This window comes from Macaca nemestrina, chromosome 4 (assembly GCF_043159975.1).
Source record: "Macaca nemestrina isolate mMacNem1 chromosome 4, mMacNem.hap1, whole genome shotgun sequence".
NCBI classification, from domain to species: domain Eukaryota; kingdom Metazoa; phylum Chordata; class Mammalia; order Primates; family Cercopithecidae; genus Macaca; species Macaca nemestrina.
This window is the reverse complement of record NC_092128.1, coordinates 48,308,568-48,327,350: the sequence shown is the minus strand read 5'-3', so window position 1 is coordinate 48,327,350 and position 18,783 is coordinate 48,308,568. Positions and strand designations below refer to the sequence as shown.

General features: G+C 37.3%; 1 protein-coding gene across 13 annotated transcripts in view; it reads right to left on the bottom strand.

The window, feature by feature from the left end:
- LOC105475279 (inner mitochondrial membrane peptidase subunit 2) overlaps positions 1-18,783 on the bottom strand; it is an 886,283-nt gene that overhangs the window by 264,825 nt on the left and 602,675 nt on the right. Inside the window, exon 6 of one of the 13 annotated variants that reach the window (XM_011730380.3) lies at positions 15,353-15,493. The exons of the other annotated variants lie outside the window; for them this stretch is intronic. Within the exon in view, the coding sequence (XP_011728682.1) occupies positions 15,367-15,493 (127 nt within the window). The 3' untranslated portion in view covers positions 15,353-15,366. Of the gene's footprint in view, positions 1-15,352; positions 15,494-18,783 lie in introns of those variants that run through there. 13 annotated transcript variants of the gene reach the window in all.

Below are 18,783 nucleotides of genomic sequence, written 5' to 3'. Positions count from 1 at the left end.
CATACAGGCTTATGACAGTAGGGAGTCTTATCAATATCCACATTGCCTAGAACAACACCAGTTACATAATAAGAGCTGAATAACTATTTCTAGATTGAATAAATCCCAACAAAAGTCTTAGAGGCTTAAGCCCTTTCTGAAATCGCTGCTTCAGAATCTACTTTCCTAGTGTATATTTACTGAGAATGCAGTTTTTTTTTTTTTCTTTTCTTTTTTTGAGATGGAGTCTCATTCTGTTGCCCAGGCTGGAATGCAGTGGCAAGATGTCAGCTCACTGCAAGCTCCGCCTCCCGGGGTTCACGCCATTCTCTGGCCTCAGCCTCCTGAGTCGCTGGGACTACAGGCACCCACTACCACGCCCGGTGATTTTTTTTGTATTTTTTAGTAGAGACGGGGTTTCTCTGTGTTAGCCAGGATGGTCTTGATATCCTTACCTCGTGATCCGCCCGCCTCGGCCTCCCAAAGTGCTGGGATTACAGGTGTGAGCAACCGTGCCTGGCCCAAGAATGCAGTTTTTACATTCTCCAGTGACATTTGAGAAAATATTTGATATTTTTGCCTTTGCAAGAAAAGGGGAAAATATGTCACCTACATTTTCCTTGTACACACTGTTTTAATACTGAGGTACTCCCTGTGGAATCTAACCTCAGAATTACAACATGGGGATGAGAGAGATAATTGAAAGAATAGGGTAAACAATTCCATGTTCCCTTTCTGGAGAAAGCAATAGAATCTGCTAGCATGATATATGACTATACATGCCCGCAGTAAGAGGGTGAACCTGCAAAAATGTGATTTCAGAATATTACATCAGTGAAGAGCTCTAACTCTCTTTAGTTTTGCCACAGGGTTTTTAAGATTGCTGTTACTGTGCTTACTTGAAACATAATCACAAATAAGAAGTGTGTGGAAACGACAGCTATATTAACTTTATCATGTACAGTTAAGTATTCAACACACTTGAAAGCACTGTTCCTTCATTTTCATAGTGTGCTACACAGAGAAACAGACCTAGAGGAAGAGCCTGGTGGAGACATAGCTGGACTGAATGTGAACAAGGTAATTACCAGATGCCCAAATACTGGAGGGGGGGTAATGAGGCAGTGATTAAATACTGGGTTCTCTAGCTCCTTGAACACCACCTTGAACAGAGATATGTGATCTAGAACTGCCCCAGGCAGATATAACTGGAGGGAAGGTCCAATTAAGTTTGTGAGGTTTGTTTTTCCACTTTCTTTAAAGAAACCCTCCCTGCTCCTCACCTATTTCTTTCTCCCTGCTCTCAGCAACTTCACTCTGAATATCCTACACACACAACAGAGAAGGCATTAAAGTAAGCCCTCTTATAATATTAAACAAGAAAAATTATATGATGATTTTGTGAAAGGTATGTGCTCTTTTAACACAAGGCTCATGAAGATTTTCTTTAAACTCTTTGGCTTTGCTCTATGCGTTTCATCAATGATGCTCAGACTCTTCAGGCCGTATAGGCTTATAGGCTGTTGGTTTAGGAGATGTTTCCAATTTTCTCTCAAATCTTAATCCATGGATAATACCTGTGGGCTCTAACTTTTTAGAAAGCTGGCTCTGATCCCAAAGACTCATTCTATATAAGGAGAAAGTACAGATTTTCCCTCTTCAGATTTATTTTCCTAATTAATGATGAAAACAAACACACAAAAAAAGAAAGACAATAAAAAATGGAATACACTGATCTTAGTTACTGCTTGTCTTCTGCTAGCTTTTGAATTTGTTTGGTCTCGCTTCTCTAGTTCTTTTAATTGTGATGTTAGGGTGTCGATTTTAGATCTTTCCTGCTTTCTCCTGTGGGCATTTAGTGCTATAAATTTCCCTCTAAACACTGCTTTATCTGTGTCCCAGAGATTCTGGTAAGTTGTGTCTTTGTTCTTATTGGTTTCAAAGAACTTATTTATTTCTGCCATAATTTCATTATTTACCCAGTAGTTACACAGAAGCAGGTTGTTCAGTTTCCATGTAGTTGGGTGGCTTTGAGTGAGTTTCTTAATCCTGAGTTCTAATTTGATTGCACTGTGGTCTGAGAGACTGTTTGTTACGATTTCCAATCTTTTGCATTTGCTGAGGAGTGATTTACTTGCAATTATGTGGTCAATTTTAGAATAAGTGCGATGTGGTGCTGAGAAGAATGTACATTTTGTTGATTTGGGGTGGAGAGTTCTGTAGATGTCTATAAGGTCTGCTTGGTCCAGAACTGAGTTCAAGTCTTGAATATCCTTGCTAATTTTCTGTTTCGTTGATCTAACATTGACAGCGGGAGATGTTTCCAATTTTCTCTCAAATCTTACTCCATGGATAATGCCCGTGGGCTCTAACTTTTTAGAAGGCTGGATCTGATCCCAGAGACTCTTTGTACATAAGGAGAAAGTACAGATTTTCCCTCTTCAGACTTACTTTCCTAATTAATGATGAAGACTTTAACACTAAAGTCTTCCACTATTATTGTGTGGGAGTCTAAGTCTCTTGGTAGGTCTCTAAGAACTTGCTTTATGAATCTGGTGCTCCTGTATTAGGTACATATATATTTAGGATAGTTAGCTCTTCTTGTTGCATTGATCCCTTTACCATTATGTAATGACCTTCTTTGTCTTTTTTGATCTTTGTTGGCTTAAAGTCTGTTTTATCAGAGACTAGGATTGCAACCACTGCTTTTTTTTGCTTTCCATTTGCTTAGTAAATATTCCTCCATCCCTTTTTATTTTGAGCCTATGTGTGTCTTTGCACGTAGGATGGGTCTCCTAAATATAGCACACCAATAAGTCTTGACTCGTTATCCATTTGCCAGTCTGTGTCTTTTAATTGGGGCATTTAGCCCATTTACATTTAAGGTTAATATTTTTATGCGTGAATTTGAGCCTGTCATTATAATGATAGCTGGTTATTTTGCCATTAGTTGATGCAGTTTCTTCATAGTGTTGATGGTCATTACAATTTGTTATGTTTTTTCAGTGGCTGGTACTGGTTTTTCCTTTCCATGTTCAGTGCTTCCTTCAGGAGCTCTTATAAGGTAGGCCTGGTGGTGACAAAATCTCCCAGCATTTGCTTTCTGTAAAGGATTTTAGTTCTCCTTTGTTTATGAAGCTTAGTTTGGTTGAATATGAAATTCTGGGTTGAAAATTAGTTTCTTTAAGAATGTTGAATATTAGCCGCCACTCTCTTCTGTCTTGTAGGGTTTCTGCAGAGAGATCCGCTGTTAGTCTGATGGGCTTCCCTTGGTGGGTACCCGTCCTTTCTCTCTAGCTGCCCTTAACATTTTTTCCTTGATTTCAACCTTGGTGAATCTGACAATTATGTGTCTTGGGGTTGCTCTTCTCGAGGAGTATCTTTGTGGTGTTGTCTATATTTCCTGAATTTGAATGTTGGCATGTCTTGCTAGGTTGGGGAAGTTTTCCTGAATAATATCCCGAAGAGTGTTTTCCAACTTGGTTCCATTCTCCCAGTCACTTTCAAGTACACCAAACAAATGCTATTCCCATCAAGCTACCATTGACTTTGTTCACAGAATTTGAAAAAATGACTTTAAATTTCATATGGAACCAAAAAGGGCCCATATAACCAAGAAAATCCTAAGCAAAAAGAACAAAGCTGGAGGCATCATGCTACCTGAGTTCAAACTATACTACAAGGTTACAGTAACCAAAACAGCATGGTACTGGTACCAAAACAGATATATAGACCAAAGGAACATAACCAAGGCCTCAGAAATAACGCCACACATCTGCAACCATCTGATCTTTGACAAACCTGACTAAAACAAGCAATGGGGAAAGGATTCCCTATTTAATAAATGGTGTTGGGAAAACTAGCTAGCCATAAGCAGAAAACTGAAACTGGACCCCTTCCTTACACCTTATACAAAAATTAACTCAAGATGGATTAAAGACTTAAACCTAAGACCTAAAACCATAAAAACCCTAGAAGAAAGCCTAGGCACCACTATTCAGGACATAGGCATGGGCAAAGACTTCATGATTAAAACACCAAAAGCAATGGCAACAAAAGCCAAAATTGACAAATGGGATCTAATTAAACTAAAGAGCTTCTGCAAAAGAAACTATCATCAGAGTGAATAGGCAACCTACAGAATGGGAGAAAACTTTTGCAGTCTATCCATATGACAAAGGGTTAATATCTAGAATCTACAAGAAACTTAAACAAATTAGGAAAAAACAAACAACCCCATCAAAAAGTGGGTGAAGGATATGAATAGACACTTCCCAAAAGAAGACATTTATGCGGCCAACAAACATATGGAAAAAAGCTCATCATCACTGGTCATTAGAGACATGCAAATCAAAACCACAATGAGATACCATCTCATGCCAGTTAGAATGGCTATCATTAGAAAGTTAGGAAACAACAGATGCTGAAGAGGATGTGGAGAAATAGGAACACTTGTATGCTGTTGGTGGGAGTGTAAATTAATTCAACTATTGTGGCAGACAGTGTGGTGATTCCTCAAGTATCTAGAACCAGAAATGCCATTTGACCCAGCAATCCCATTACTGGGTATGTACCCAAAGGATTATAGATCATTCTACTATAAAGACACATGCACACATATGTTTACTGCAGCACTGTTCACAATAGCAAAGACTTGAAACCAACCCAAATGCCCCTCAATGATAGACTGGATAAAGAAAATTGGTACATATAGACCACGGAATACTATGCAGCCATGAAGAAGATGAGTTCATGTCTTTTGCAGGGACATGGATGAAGCTGGATACCATCATTCTCAACAAACTAACACAGGAACAGAAAACTGCAAGTTCTCACTCATAAGTGGGAGTTGAACAATGAGAACACATGAACACAGGGAGGGGAACAACTTCACACACTGGGGCCTATAGGGAGTTTCCAAGGGCTACCGGTGGCGAGCATTATAAGAAATACCTAATGTAGATGACAGGTTGATGGGTGCAGCAAACCACATGGCACGTGTGTTTCTATGTAGCAAACATGCATGTTCTGCACACGTATCCCAGAAATTAATAAAAACAGAAAACATTATGCTAACTGAAAAAAGCCAAAAAAAAATTGGCATACAGTGTCATGTGACTAGAGATAAAGGTAGGGTGTGATGCAAATATACGTGAAGATCCCTTCTCAGGCTGTGAATGTGGCATTAAGAGGAGTGGGAGTGGGCCACCGGGCTTATGTACACCCAGTTTGGGCAGCACAGTTTAGGGGTGAAGAGGCTTACAAAGTAGGTGACTCCAGTTCAGACAGCTTATGTATCTGAAGGCAGTTTCAGGGTACTCCAAGCTTAGGAGGGGTTCACACTTCTAAGACTTAATGCCAACAGTTTCTATTGGATGACTCCAGTCATTCTAACTCGGATGTCACGTCATTGCTTATATTTCACGATTTTTGAGTTAGAAGATGGCAAAATTATATGGTTCAACCCCATACAACTGGGAATAAGAATGGGAGTAGGAGAAAGTTCACTTTTGGACTCATTATATTTTGCAAAGCCAGTTCAGCTTGGCTTATATCACTAAGTTTTTGTTTGTGAAGACATAAAACCCATTTTATACTTTATACTATGTCCTGGCAGAAGAGGCATGTTATGCTTTCACAGTAGTATCGCAGCCTCTGCTGGATCTTCCTTCAGTGAATCTCGTCTCAGTTTCAACTGTGCCAACAAGGATGCATATAAAAGCACTGCCAATTTCTACAAGAACTTCACATACACCAAGCAACAGAACTTCAAAGACTTACTGAAACATTTGAAAGTCATATGAAGTGGCCTCTGTTCCGAGTGGCCTTCTTTATCTCCTTGGTCCCCCTAATCCTTTCTCTCTCCCATTCCTGCTCCTCACACCTCCCTCCCAGGCCTCACTCTAAGTTCCTCTCCCAGTATGCATCTCAGTTCAGCTCTTCCTGGCTTCTAAACTCCCAATTTTTGTGTTATCATCTGTCAGGTACATGGTAAAATGAGTTAATAGGATCTACCATCCTTAAAAGGCAGTCAGGGTTATCAATAAATAATTCAATACACATTTATGGCATACTAATCTGTGTTCAGCATTATGTTAGGTTCTAGTAGGGAGGGAGGGGTATCAAACAATGTCCCTAAATGCCTCCTGGCTGAGAAATTCAGTCTAGTTGGGAGGCAAGCATTTCACAATAAAAGCTATACAGCTAAGGGATACATAAAAGCAGAGCTGAGGCCTCCTGAGGGATGGTGGAAAAGTGCAGTGTGACAGCTTTTTCTGAGCCAGACTGGACAGGAAACACATTTCTTTACTGAAAATATGTTTCCAATAACCACCCTTTCTCCAAATGAAACAAGAACTCCAAGCATACCCTCCAAAACTAATTCATCTATGTATGCCAATTACAGCTTATGCATTTGAGTAAGGTAAGCCCTGCTGGAGTTTCTGATTAAAAGGATAACTGATCTTGTGCACAATATTCAATATTTGGGCAATGGGTACAGTAAAAGCCCAGACTTCACTGCCATGCAATATATCCATGTAACAAAACTACACTTTTACTCCCTAAATTTACAAAACAATACAAAAATAGTTGATCTTTTTTTAATGGTCACCTAAGGGGAAGAATATCGTTAAATGTAATATGCAGTTCTTACCAGAAGATGAGCTAGCAGGGAATGAGATAGAATGAAGATATTAATGTTAGATCCTTTTATATGCAAATAATTTTTCTTGACTCTATCATGAAGTTTGAATATACCAAAAATTTAGGCTTCTAATAGTACAGATTCTGCAACTGACTTCTAGACCACTTCACATATGAACATACAAATGATAGGCAGATACTATTTGCCCCTAAGAAGCTAAGTTTACATTGCCAAATCCTCTAAACCAGAAAATAGAGCTCCCAAAGCTGACTCCTAAAGGTAGAAGAAAGTATAGAGAAGTAGTTTTCAACCACGGTTATAAATGAGAATCACCGGGAGAGTTTTTAAATGCCTGATTCCAGGGCGTCATCCCCAGGGACTCTGATTTAATTGGTCTGAAATGGGATCAAGACTTTTTGTGTCCCGGGGAAGCTTTTACAAATTACAGATCCCTGGGCTGCATTCCTGGGTGTTTCCAATTAAGTTGTTCTGAAGTAACTTCCAGAAATCTGTATTTTTAAGTGTCCCAAGAGCTTCCATGTTCGGCCAGATTTTTAAAACCATTGATCTAATGCAAAATTGCAAAAAAAAAAAAAAAAAAAAATCAGTTGTTTCTAAAATTGTAAAGCTAGTACACAGGGAATAAAAAAAATAAAGTAATAAGATTTTTCATGCTGTCGCACAAAGTCTGTCCTACGGACCCAATGACTTCACAATTTCCTGCACCACCTGTAAAGTTAGTGTTGACAACAGTATGAAGCACTGAATGAAGCTCCCCTTCCTGAACCTTCATCCCTAGGAATGTAAGCCAAATGACTTTTACTGTCTCCCTGTTTATGGAAGATAACAAATATATCTCCCTTAGAAAAGCATGCCTATAATTAAGCAGTCATCTTAGCTGGCAGTAGAGTACAGCTCAGTGACTATCTTTAAACAAAATGTGGGTATCTCGCTGTATTCATTGCATCAACAATAGAACATAGTAGGCTGTTAGAAAAGCTCTCAAGTGCAGCAAAAGAGGCCTTACACAAAAAAGACTTGAAGTTCTGACACAGACATGCAACAGAAGGGAACTCTGCTGTATTTTGCTAAAAGGTAAAACACATTCTGACATTATATACTCATGTAGGCAAAACAGTAGTACTACATTACTACGCCATTGACTGAGAGAGTCTCCTTATCAGGAAATAAGGGAGATCTAATTCCAGAGATATCACAATCGGGTAACCATTTAAAAAGTTAAAATAATGTGGACCATACCTGTAATCCCAGCACTTTGGGAGGCTGGGTGGGCAGATCATGAGGTCAGGAGTTCAGACCAGCCTGGCCAACAAAGTGAAACCCCGTCTCTACTAAAAATACAAAAAATTAGCCGGGCGTGGTGGCAGGCACCTGTAGTCCCACCTATTCGGGAGGCTGAGGCAGGAGAATCCCTTAAACCCGGGAGGTGGAGCTTGCAGTGAGCCAAGATTGTGCCACTGCACTCCAGCCTGGGCGACAGAGTGAGACGCCATCTCAAAAAAAAAAAAAAGTTAAAGTATACATTTATACAATAACATAGACAAATAAAAACAATTCCAAATATGCATATTTGATGGTTATTCATTAGTAATCACAAAATTATAAAATCTCAGAAATAAAATGATCTTTACAGATCTCATTCAGCCACTCACCCACCCAACAGAATGAACGATAACTGCGATGAAGTTTATAGATTTCCAATAAACACTGGCACATCAAGACAGACGAAGGGTTACGGGGTCTGAGTTTGACTTCATTAGGCAGCTATGGAAACTTGGGAAGTCACATAATTTTTCAGGCCTTAATCTCCTCATCTATAATGTGAGTGCAAATGAACTGAACTCAGCTTTGATGTTCTGTCATCAAGGTATGCAACTGTATGTCACTCTCCTTCTTTGTAAATCAATAATGAAACAAACACAACAAACAACAACCTGAAATAATTTACCTGGCTATCAGGAAATACCTGAGGTGTCATGGGAAAGAAAAACCACAAGATTCTGTTTTATTCACTAGGTGGCTTGGGGAAAAAAAATGAAAGAACTTACAAAGTCTTTATGATTAATACGCTTATAAGTGGTGGTTGAATCACAGCCACATCACTTGCTGATAGTGTGCTGCATGAAGGAAGACAGCCTGATAAAATTCTTAGGGGACCAATCATCACTGTTGACATTCATCCAGCATGACAGAAGAAATCACTACTATGCAGAGTTATGCTCAGCATAATCAGTGATAATACTCTCTTGAAAATGGAAGTAAGGACCTAGAGTAACAATACCTCTTTAGGTTAAATGCATCTCTCAGAAGAGTGATTTGTGCATTTTGCATCTTCAGCATAAGTAAAACAAGTTTTTATCCAGAAACCTATTGGGAGAAACATCCCATATTCAGGGATATTCTGTTGATGGCAGTATTATGGCTATTCAATATATCAGCTGGAGCACCACAGAATAACATGCCATATAATTTCTGTTGCTCAGCATAATTTCTTTCTAAATCTTCATTTATCTGCAGCTATTGTGACTGTCTGAGAAAACTATAGATAGTCTCAAACATCTTCCTATTCTCTGGAGGTCTTCTGAATGAACAGTATCTGTGATCCTTTTGCTTTACACAAACAAAAGAGATCTTTTCAGTTATTAAGTAATGGTTTGAAATTCTTATAATTATATTAATGCATTTAAGCATATAGTCAATGCTTACTTTATGCTTTATAGTTCTATTTAGAGAATAACACAGGACATTTATTGTCGAATGAGAGACAAGGGGTTTAAACTTGTGAGTAATATAAATAAATCACAATTTGGTTTTATTTACTGCATTCATTCTCAGCAGACTTAATTGAAATACCTTTATGCTTTTCAAGTTTTTCCTGTATATCTTCCCTATTGAGAAGGTGAAATCTAATATTAAGTAATGTTCCTTCACAGAGTCCATGCACAAAAGAACACAAATGAAAATCATGAACTCAATTCAATAACTGAGTTCATCTGCAAGTTTCTTAGCTTGTGACAGCGTGGTAACAAATTCTAATTCATTAGGCTTTTTTGTTCTTGCTCCCCAGAATTATGGGTGTACTGTGGAGCTCAATTTTTGTTAAAATGAAACAGCTATCCTTTAGTACATTAAAAAAAAAAAAATCATACCCTAGTTAAAGGACTGAAAAATAAGCTTTAAAAACACAAGTGAATATTATATCTGTTTTGTCAGTTTTGTTTTAGTGTACAGAATCTGTTGGTAATAAAACAATTTGTTAATTGACTGGTTGCTCTAGGTTATTTGGTGCCTTACTTAATAAATTCTACTTCCAAAGTATAAGCTCACCACTTATTTTCATCAATTCATTACATTTCATTCAAGAGTTAAGTTTCTTGCAATAAATATTAACATAATGTGGGAAGATTTTATAATTTTCCAACTGACTAGGAATCTTTGACAACCAAACACTGAACTTAAATTGAAGAATAACTCAATAGGAAATACGCAGTAGCAGTGTCAAGATTTACAACAAATACACTGGAAGTGTTTTAAAAATTAATATTAGGCTGCTATGCTTGGCTTAATTAGCTTTCTTCTTCATTTACAAAGCATATCTGTCTAGTTTTACGAACTTGGTCTCCAGTCCCCTTTCCTAAAAACCTGTTTAATTAAAGTTTAACAGCTGTGTACGCTTTAGAAACAGCAGAATGAGTTTTCTCCCTTGAAATACTTAATCCTTTCTCAAAATATGATCCTTCTGAATATATATTTCAAAGGCAAGGGGTGAGGAATGAATAATCTTCCAACAGACAAACATTGGCAGCTTAGCTCATCAGTACCATGTATCAGTGGGTAGACTGAAAATTGTCTCCCAGGCCACCAAGAAATCCAAAACCAACCTGTGGCATGAGCAGATTTTTCTTCTTCAAAAATAAAATGTCCGATACAGAAAACAACAAATGAGTAAATAGAAAATTAAGTAGAAAGAAGGCTATAAAATACTATAAAAATACTGTACTTAATGGTTTTTGTAAGACTTTTCCATATACTACTATGGATATCCAGCGCCCAAGGAATATGATGAATAAGGCAATGCCAGCTATTTTGATCAGTGACTTGTAAAGTCACTGTAATACTTTATTATCAAACATGCAAATAATTTTAAAATAATGACATATATTGACCACACAATTTCTGAAAGGATGACAGCAATTAAAGGACAGATAAATGTGATGAATCCCTGAACAGCATACCTTTACTTATGAGACTAAAAAGTAACACTAGTAGAAATTTAGTTCAGGGATAACTAGCTAAGGCATACAGTTTCACGCTATCCCAACTCCAGCTTTCTCCAGCAATACTGACATGACTACTGTGCAGGAAAGTATCACAGGTATTTTTAGGCCCTTTTGACAGTCAGCTCCTTGAAAAGAGAGTGTCTGACTTAGCCTCACATTCCCTACTGTGCTCTGTTTGTGGTACATGCTCATTTGATGTGTGTTGAATATGCACACTAATGCAAGTGCAAAACCAATTTATTTTTAAGAGAACTCTAAAAAAGACTTTGGTAGAGTGTATTCTTGTTCAAAATATTTGTTTCCCATCCCTGGCAGACGGATAGGTGAGTACATGCCCACCCTGTTGATTTCGACTTGGCTATGTGGCAGCTTCTTTTGGCCAATGACATGTATGTGGAAATAATACATGCCACTTTTAAGTAGAAGTCTTAAGATCCATCCCTTATTCCACCATGCTTTTGTTCTCCATCTCCCCTGAGACTATTAATACCTTGATAGCCTTATTCCCTACAGGAAAAAAACACGGAGCAGAGCCTCATGCAACCCAGGGGGATCAAATAATGGAGCAAGAAACAAGCCTCTATTAACTGCAGGCTATTCAGATGTGGGGGTAGGGTGTTACCACAGAAGAAGTTAGTCTAAGCTGACTGACATGGGGCCCATTTAAGCCTTTTCAATAATAAACAAGCATATCCTCATCCCCTTTGCTATGCAGGGACAATCCCTGCAGCATTTATGCTGCTGGAGAGATAAAAATGAAAACAGATGGCTGAGACTCATGTTCTTTACCACTTGCTTTCCTTAACCTTCAGCAACATGAAAAACTAATGTTCAGCAAATTAGAGAGTTTACATTTTTAAAGATAAGGAGTTGGGATTGCTACTAATTGGACTAAGTTGAAATATTTCCAAAATAAATAGAATCATTTCACAGAGTGATACTCAGGATTGAAGTTTTATAAATATTGCAGAGCTTTCTGCAGTCATTAAATGTGACAAATACTTAGTGAGCACACCCTTGATAAGCTAGATTTCATAAGGCAGGATTGTTCTGGGCTCCAAAAATAAGTCATTGCTCCTGACCTCAGGGAGCTCACAAATAGAGAAAATGTACTACTGGCTCTAATATAATCACATGTATTTCACGTCTGTCAGATCAATAAAGTATTACGGAATCAGAGAAGAGGACAATCATTCTTATCAGGGTAAGGATACAGGATGTTGTTAGATGGATGGGGATGGAGAAGGATCTGCCACATTCAGGATACAACATGAACATAAGAAGATAAGATATGAAAGTATTTTTAAATCTGTAATACTATAGCTCAAGCACATAGTGTGTGTGTGTGTGTGTGTGTGTGTGTGTGTGTGTGTGTGTGTGTGAGAGAGAGAGAGAGAGAGAGAGAATGAGAATGTAGGTAGGGTCCTGAGGATTAAAGAGTATACATTGAAAAATCTTCACTTTCGTGACCCTCCAGTTCCTTCTCTAAAGGAAAAGTTACTCATTTACTACTAACTACTAGTTAGTTACTAGTTTAGATTACAAAGAAAGTGGAGGTAGACTCTTAGAAAAATGATTGGGATGGATGTGGCAGTCCAAATCTGACACTTTATGTTAACTAATTCCAGAGACAGTTTACTCATATACAAGTGTATGTGTGTTTGTGTGTGTGTATATGTATGTGTGTACATATAGATCCTTTTCTTCTTAATTGTCCTAGAGAAATTCTATCTTATGAATGTGCTACAATGTCCTTAACTGCATTAACATACATTTAGAATGTTTTCTGTCTTTTGCTATTATAAACAATGTTAATTTATACTTAACTCCCTTATACACATTCCTTTGCAATCATGTGAAAACATATCTACCTGATAAATTACTAGAAATGAAAATGCTGAGTAGGAATTCGCCAGGCAAAAACAAAACAAAACAAAGGCAACAAGACAAAAGGAAGGTGCTTTCCACAAAGGCAATGGCATGCAAAACGTTACATAGCTGCCAAGAAAATGCAAACTATAGGTATGGCCAGAGACAGTGGGGACAATGTGGCTGGAGGGATACTCAGAGGCTCACCAGGGGCCACATCTGCAGGGCTCCTGTTTATGGAAGGCATAATGAGATTAACATTTGTTAAAAAGCAGGAATGCATAATGAGATTAACATCTTTCTAAAAGCATTCTTCTGGAAGTGTGAAGAATGGACTGGCATGGGTAAGAAAGGGAAACCAGTTAGGATGCAGCCACAGTAATCTGGGGAGGAAATAATGAAGGCCTGGTAACCCATCTTCCTGGGCACTGTGAAGGAAAATACCCACCTCACTTGCTTCTTGCACTTTCCCTTTTTGGGAGACCTCAAAGGCCAGTGGTTAAGATGCCTCACAGTAAAGTATCCGCCACTGAGCACGACTCAGCTATGGGACCCACCCCGTACCCCGGAGTGGGAGAAGTCTTCCTTCTACAAAAATGTATGTACTGACGGCTTCCACTTTTTCTACAGAAAAAAAACTAATTATTATAGAATTTAGGAGCTGGAAGACATGGAAATCATTTAGTGCAAAGGTCCTCAGATTATTGTCAGCCGCTTTCCATTTTTCTAAAGGCTTGTAATCATGGAGAGGTCAGAGATTGAGAAAAAAGTGGAAGTGAACTCCTACAGAAACAATTAGGGTGGAGGTTGTGAGCAGAATTAGACCTTTTACATTAAAGTACACAAAGGGAACAGGAGGACCTGACCCCGCAGTCTGTTTTCCCACCAAACATCCCAACCAAAATCCAAACACTGGGAATTTAAGCTTAAGCATGGAGACAGTGGCAGCTCACTTGAAGAAGACTTTGAGATCTGTGATCCAGAATGTTCCAATCTATCCTGTGGGAAGATAGCATCATTTTATATCTGATTAAACCAAAATGTAAACAAATTAAACCACTCACCTCAAATTCAAGCAGTTAATTGGTGAGAGACCAAATACCAAAACAGGTTCTCAAATTTCAGCGTGCATCAGAATCACCTGGAGTGCTTGTCAAACCTAGATTTCTGGACCCCATCCCCAAAGTTTCCAATTCAAAGTGGAGGGAGTGAGAATCAATAATTTATTAAACACATTTCTAACAAGTTCCCTGCTGACTCTGATGCTTCTGATCACACTTAGAGAAACAATCTATTACAACAATGCCACGCTTCATGTGGTAGTTACGTTGCCTATGGAATGTACATAGGCATATATATGGTCTTCTACAAAAAGTATTTCTAGATATCATCAATTTAAAACATGGAGACAAACATATTGTAAAATTTACAGTAAACTCCCATGTCTCTATATGTGTAAAACCCAATAGATTAATATTAACTCACTAATAACTACAAAACCAATAGGTAAATGTATCAAAGTTATGCCAGATGTTTCCATTTCTAGAGTTCTATTTCATGGATCTAAAACCACCAAAAGTAAGATCATATGACTTAAAAAATTATTTTACCTTTGCAATAATCTATGAGAATGAATAGAACTAAAAGGCAAATCACAAACTGAAGATATATTTGATCTAAATATGACAAGGCATTAGCATATTAAAACTGTTAAGAAAACATTTAATACCAGTTTTTAAAACGGACAATTGTGGAATAGATTTTACAAAAGGAAACAAAAGGAATGATAAATGCATAAAATATTCATTCTTATTAGCAATGAAAATAATACAAATTAAAACAACAAGAATTTCTTTCACCTTTCATATTAGCAAAGATTAAAATGATTTGAATACTCATTAGTAGCTTACTCTACAGTGAAATTTTCATACATTGCTGGGGAAGTTTCATTATCATAACCTCCTTGATTTCCTTCCACTTTATTGCTAAGGATGTTGTAGGTTTTAATAAAAAATAAGCATTATTTTTTTGAAAGTCATGTGAGAATACTGGGGCTCAGGAACATTATAAAGCTAGGAGTTATTTCAATTTCCCTCATGCAGTAAACATTCTCTTGATTTTAATGATACCTGTATTAGATTTAGAATTCAGGCTTCATTTACATAATCCTCCAAAGACGGCCCCAGAAATCCATTAAAGGTCACCTTACTTTCCCATACATAAACCAAATTCTAATCTGTTCATTCGTCTCCTCAAAAGCATATTCCAGGCTTTTGTAAAGCTTACAGCTTATTATACTTTCATCTCAAATAGAAAATCTTTCCATTTTGGGTTTCCATCCTACTAAACTCCATTCCAGTATGTATTACTTGCTCCTCTTCATGTTACAGTAAAAGATTAAATAGTCGTTTACTTTTTGATGTATGTAAAATTGAAATCTAGGCTCCAGAAAAATTCTTTGGAAGTATCAGTACACCTAGAGCTGAAGCAGCGTGGGATGCAGCAGTTTTCACTGTCTGCTCCTGGCTGCATATTAAAATCAGGTATCGCATAGTGGTCAGGGCATATAATTTATTTGTGTAATAAACAAAGTAGAAAATCTCTTTGATTCCCAGGTGTCCAGTTGCAGAGCTCAAAGTTGATGACTTGCTGCTCTCCATACCCCAAATACACTGGTTTCACTGCACAATTTACTCTTCTGAAAGAAAATATCAACAACAGTCAGCCCCCAATAAGGAAAAATATGTAATCATTTTCACTCAAATTCTCATTTGAATCCCAACCAGGAGGATGATCAATTTCAAAATCTGATTAGTTCTGCTGAGGAGAACCATTCAGACTCTCATGCAAGATTACTTTGCAGAAGAAAACTAGAGACACTTCTAAAAAAATAGCAATTTACCATTAATATTTCTTTCAATAAACATTTTCCAACTCTATAAAACAGCAGATTTTAGTTTCACATCAACATTTAAATATGGAAATAATTACTGCTCGTTCCTAAGACACTATTACATACCTAGGTATCACTCACAATGTGTTAGATAATATTTGAATATTTTCTATAACAATGAATGAATTGAGGAACTAAATTGCTTTTTTCAAAGTTATTAGCTCCATTTTCTACTATTGGTTTGGTCCAGCACAGTCAGAGTAAGCTAAAATAGCCACCGAAAGATAGAGTTGGGCTGGGCTTAAAAAAGAAGCTATAAATAACATGGAATAGTATTCAGACACAGAATTTTCTCAACTGCCGCTATTCCTTTTGTGTTAAGAAGAAACTGTTTGGGCAATGAAATTTAGTATTCTTTTTTTGCAAGCTTTGTCACTGCTCTCCAGTTAAGGTACACAGTGTTCTTGTAGTATAATAGCTCTTCCCCGTTGTGATATTAATTTTAGGTGCCAATTTAACTGGATTAAAAATTGCTTAGAGAACTGGTAAATGGTTATTTCTGAGTGTGTCTCTGAGGGTGTTTCCAAAAGAGATTGGCTTTGAGTCAGTGAACTAAGTGGGGTGAATCCACCCTCAACATGGGCGGGCATCATCCAATCAGCTTGGATATAACACAAATGCAATCTCCTCTCTCTCCTAGAGCTAGGATATACTCTTCTCCGGTCCTTAAACAACAGAACTCCAGGCTCTTTGGCGTTTGTACCCCACAACTTACACCACTGCTCCTCCGCCCCCACCAGGTTCTCAGGCCTCTGCCCTCGGATTGAGAGTTACACCATTGGCTTCCCTTGTTTTGAGGCATTTGGGCTTAGACTGAGCCATGCTATGGGCACTTCATGGTCTCCAGTTTGCAGGTGGCCTGTTATGGCAGTTCTGTCTCCATGATCACATGAGCCAATTCCCCTAATAAATGCCCTCTCATATATCAATACATCATATATATGTATTAGTTTTGTCTCTCTGAAGAACCCTAATATATCCATCCAACTCAAGACATATATCTTCATTGTCTAGGTGTACCCATGTGCTTTCTAGCAACTCAGGAAAATCTCACTTAAAGTAACAACTCAATATTTTCTCTTTTGTTGCTCTCTGCCTCGACCACTATATAACTAACAAATCCATGGCTTTTCGGCTAATTCTTCTCTTCTATTTAAACTATTGGCCAAGACTAAAAATAAGTTTTGTATTTTCTACTGATTTCCAAGTTAAGGAAATGAAAGTAGATAATATAGCCCACAGGTCAGCAAGCTACAGCCTATGGACCAAATCTAGTCCAACATCTATTTTTGTACATAAAGTTTTATTGGGAATTTATTTATTTTATGTGTTGCCTATGGTTGTTTTCATGCTACAATATCAGAGTTGAATAAATTTCTCAGACAGTATGGCCTGCAAAACTAAGCCTATATACTGTCTGTCTTTTTAAAGAAAAAGTATGTTGATCTCTGCTACACAGACAAGAAAAAAAAAAAATTAGAAAAACAGTAAGTGCAATTTCTTGCCAACAGGTCACAATATGCAGGAAGAAGCAGGTTAAAATTAGAAAGATACAGTAGACAGCATTTGAGTACTTCCATGGAAAGTTTTAAAAGTATTTGCACTAGAAGTCCAACACCCACCATTACACAATATACTCATGTAAGAAACAACACATATACCCTATGAATCTAAAATAAAAATTTTAAAATCCCCTGAATAACGAGGGAAAAATGTGTTTTCATATACTTTGGCTTATGTTGCATGTTGCATGAAATCATTGCAAAAACCACTGTCATGAAGCTATTCCACTATGTTCTTTTCCAGATGTTGCACATTTTCAGGTCTTACTTTTTAATCTAAACCACTTTGAGTTGATTTTTTGTGTGGTGTAAGATAAAAGTAAAATTTCATTCTTCTGCATCTGGATATCCAGTTTTTTTCAACATCATTTGTTAAACAGGCTGACTTTTCCCCACTGTGTATTCTTGGCATCCTTGTCAAAGATCAATTGACTGTACATGCATGGGTTTCTGTCAGTGTCTCTATTCTGTTTCATTGGTCTGTAGGTATGTCTCTATGCCAGTACCACATTGTTGTAATTACTGTAGCTCTGTAACATATTTTGAACTCAGAAAACCTGATGCCTCCAATTTTGTTATTCTTTGTCAAGAAGAACAGGATACACTGTTGTTTGGGTTATTCAGGATACACTGTTGGTTAGAATGCAAAGTGGTTCAGCTTCTATGGAAAACAGTATGGAGCGTCCTCAAAAAATTAAAAACAGAACTAACATATATGATCCAGCAATTCTACTTTTGGATATATATCTAAAAAAATTAAAATGAGAATATCAAAGAGATATTAGCCTTCCCATGTTCTTTGCAACATTGCTCACAATAGCCAAGATATAGAATCAACCTACTGACAATGAGGGGTAGAATGATATAGTAATGGTGTGTGACACTTGGAGTAGTATGACAGGAAGTGCAGTCCCAGCTCTGTTCCTTACAAATTTGTTGAGTTCTATGAGTTTGATGCATTTTTAACCATTTCCATAGACAAATGAATGGATATGAAAAATGTGGCATATATATATATGCACAAAGTTCATGTATATATATGCCAAATATATATATAAATACATATAATTTATAAATATATAAATACATATAATTTAATTTATAAATTTATAAATATATATAAATATATATATTTGAACTTGAAATATTTTTCAAGTATTAAAAGAAGGGAATCCTGCCACATGCAACAACATGAATGAACCTTGAGAGTATTATGCTAAGTGAGTTAAGCCAGTTACAGAGGGACAAACACTACATGATCCCACTTACATGAAGTATCTAAAACACTCAAACTCATAGAAACAGAGAGTAGAAGGGGGTTACCAGGAGCTGGGGGAGGTGGTGATGGGGAGTTGGTAATCAACGAGTATAAAATTAGGTTAAGCAAGATGAATAAGTTCTAGAGATCTCTGTACAACATTGAGCCTATGGTAAACAATACTGTATTGCACATTTAAAAGTCTTTTAAGAGGG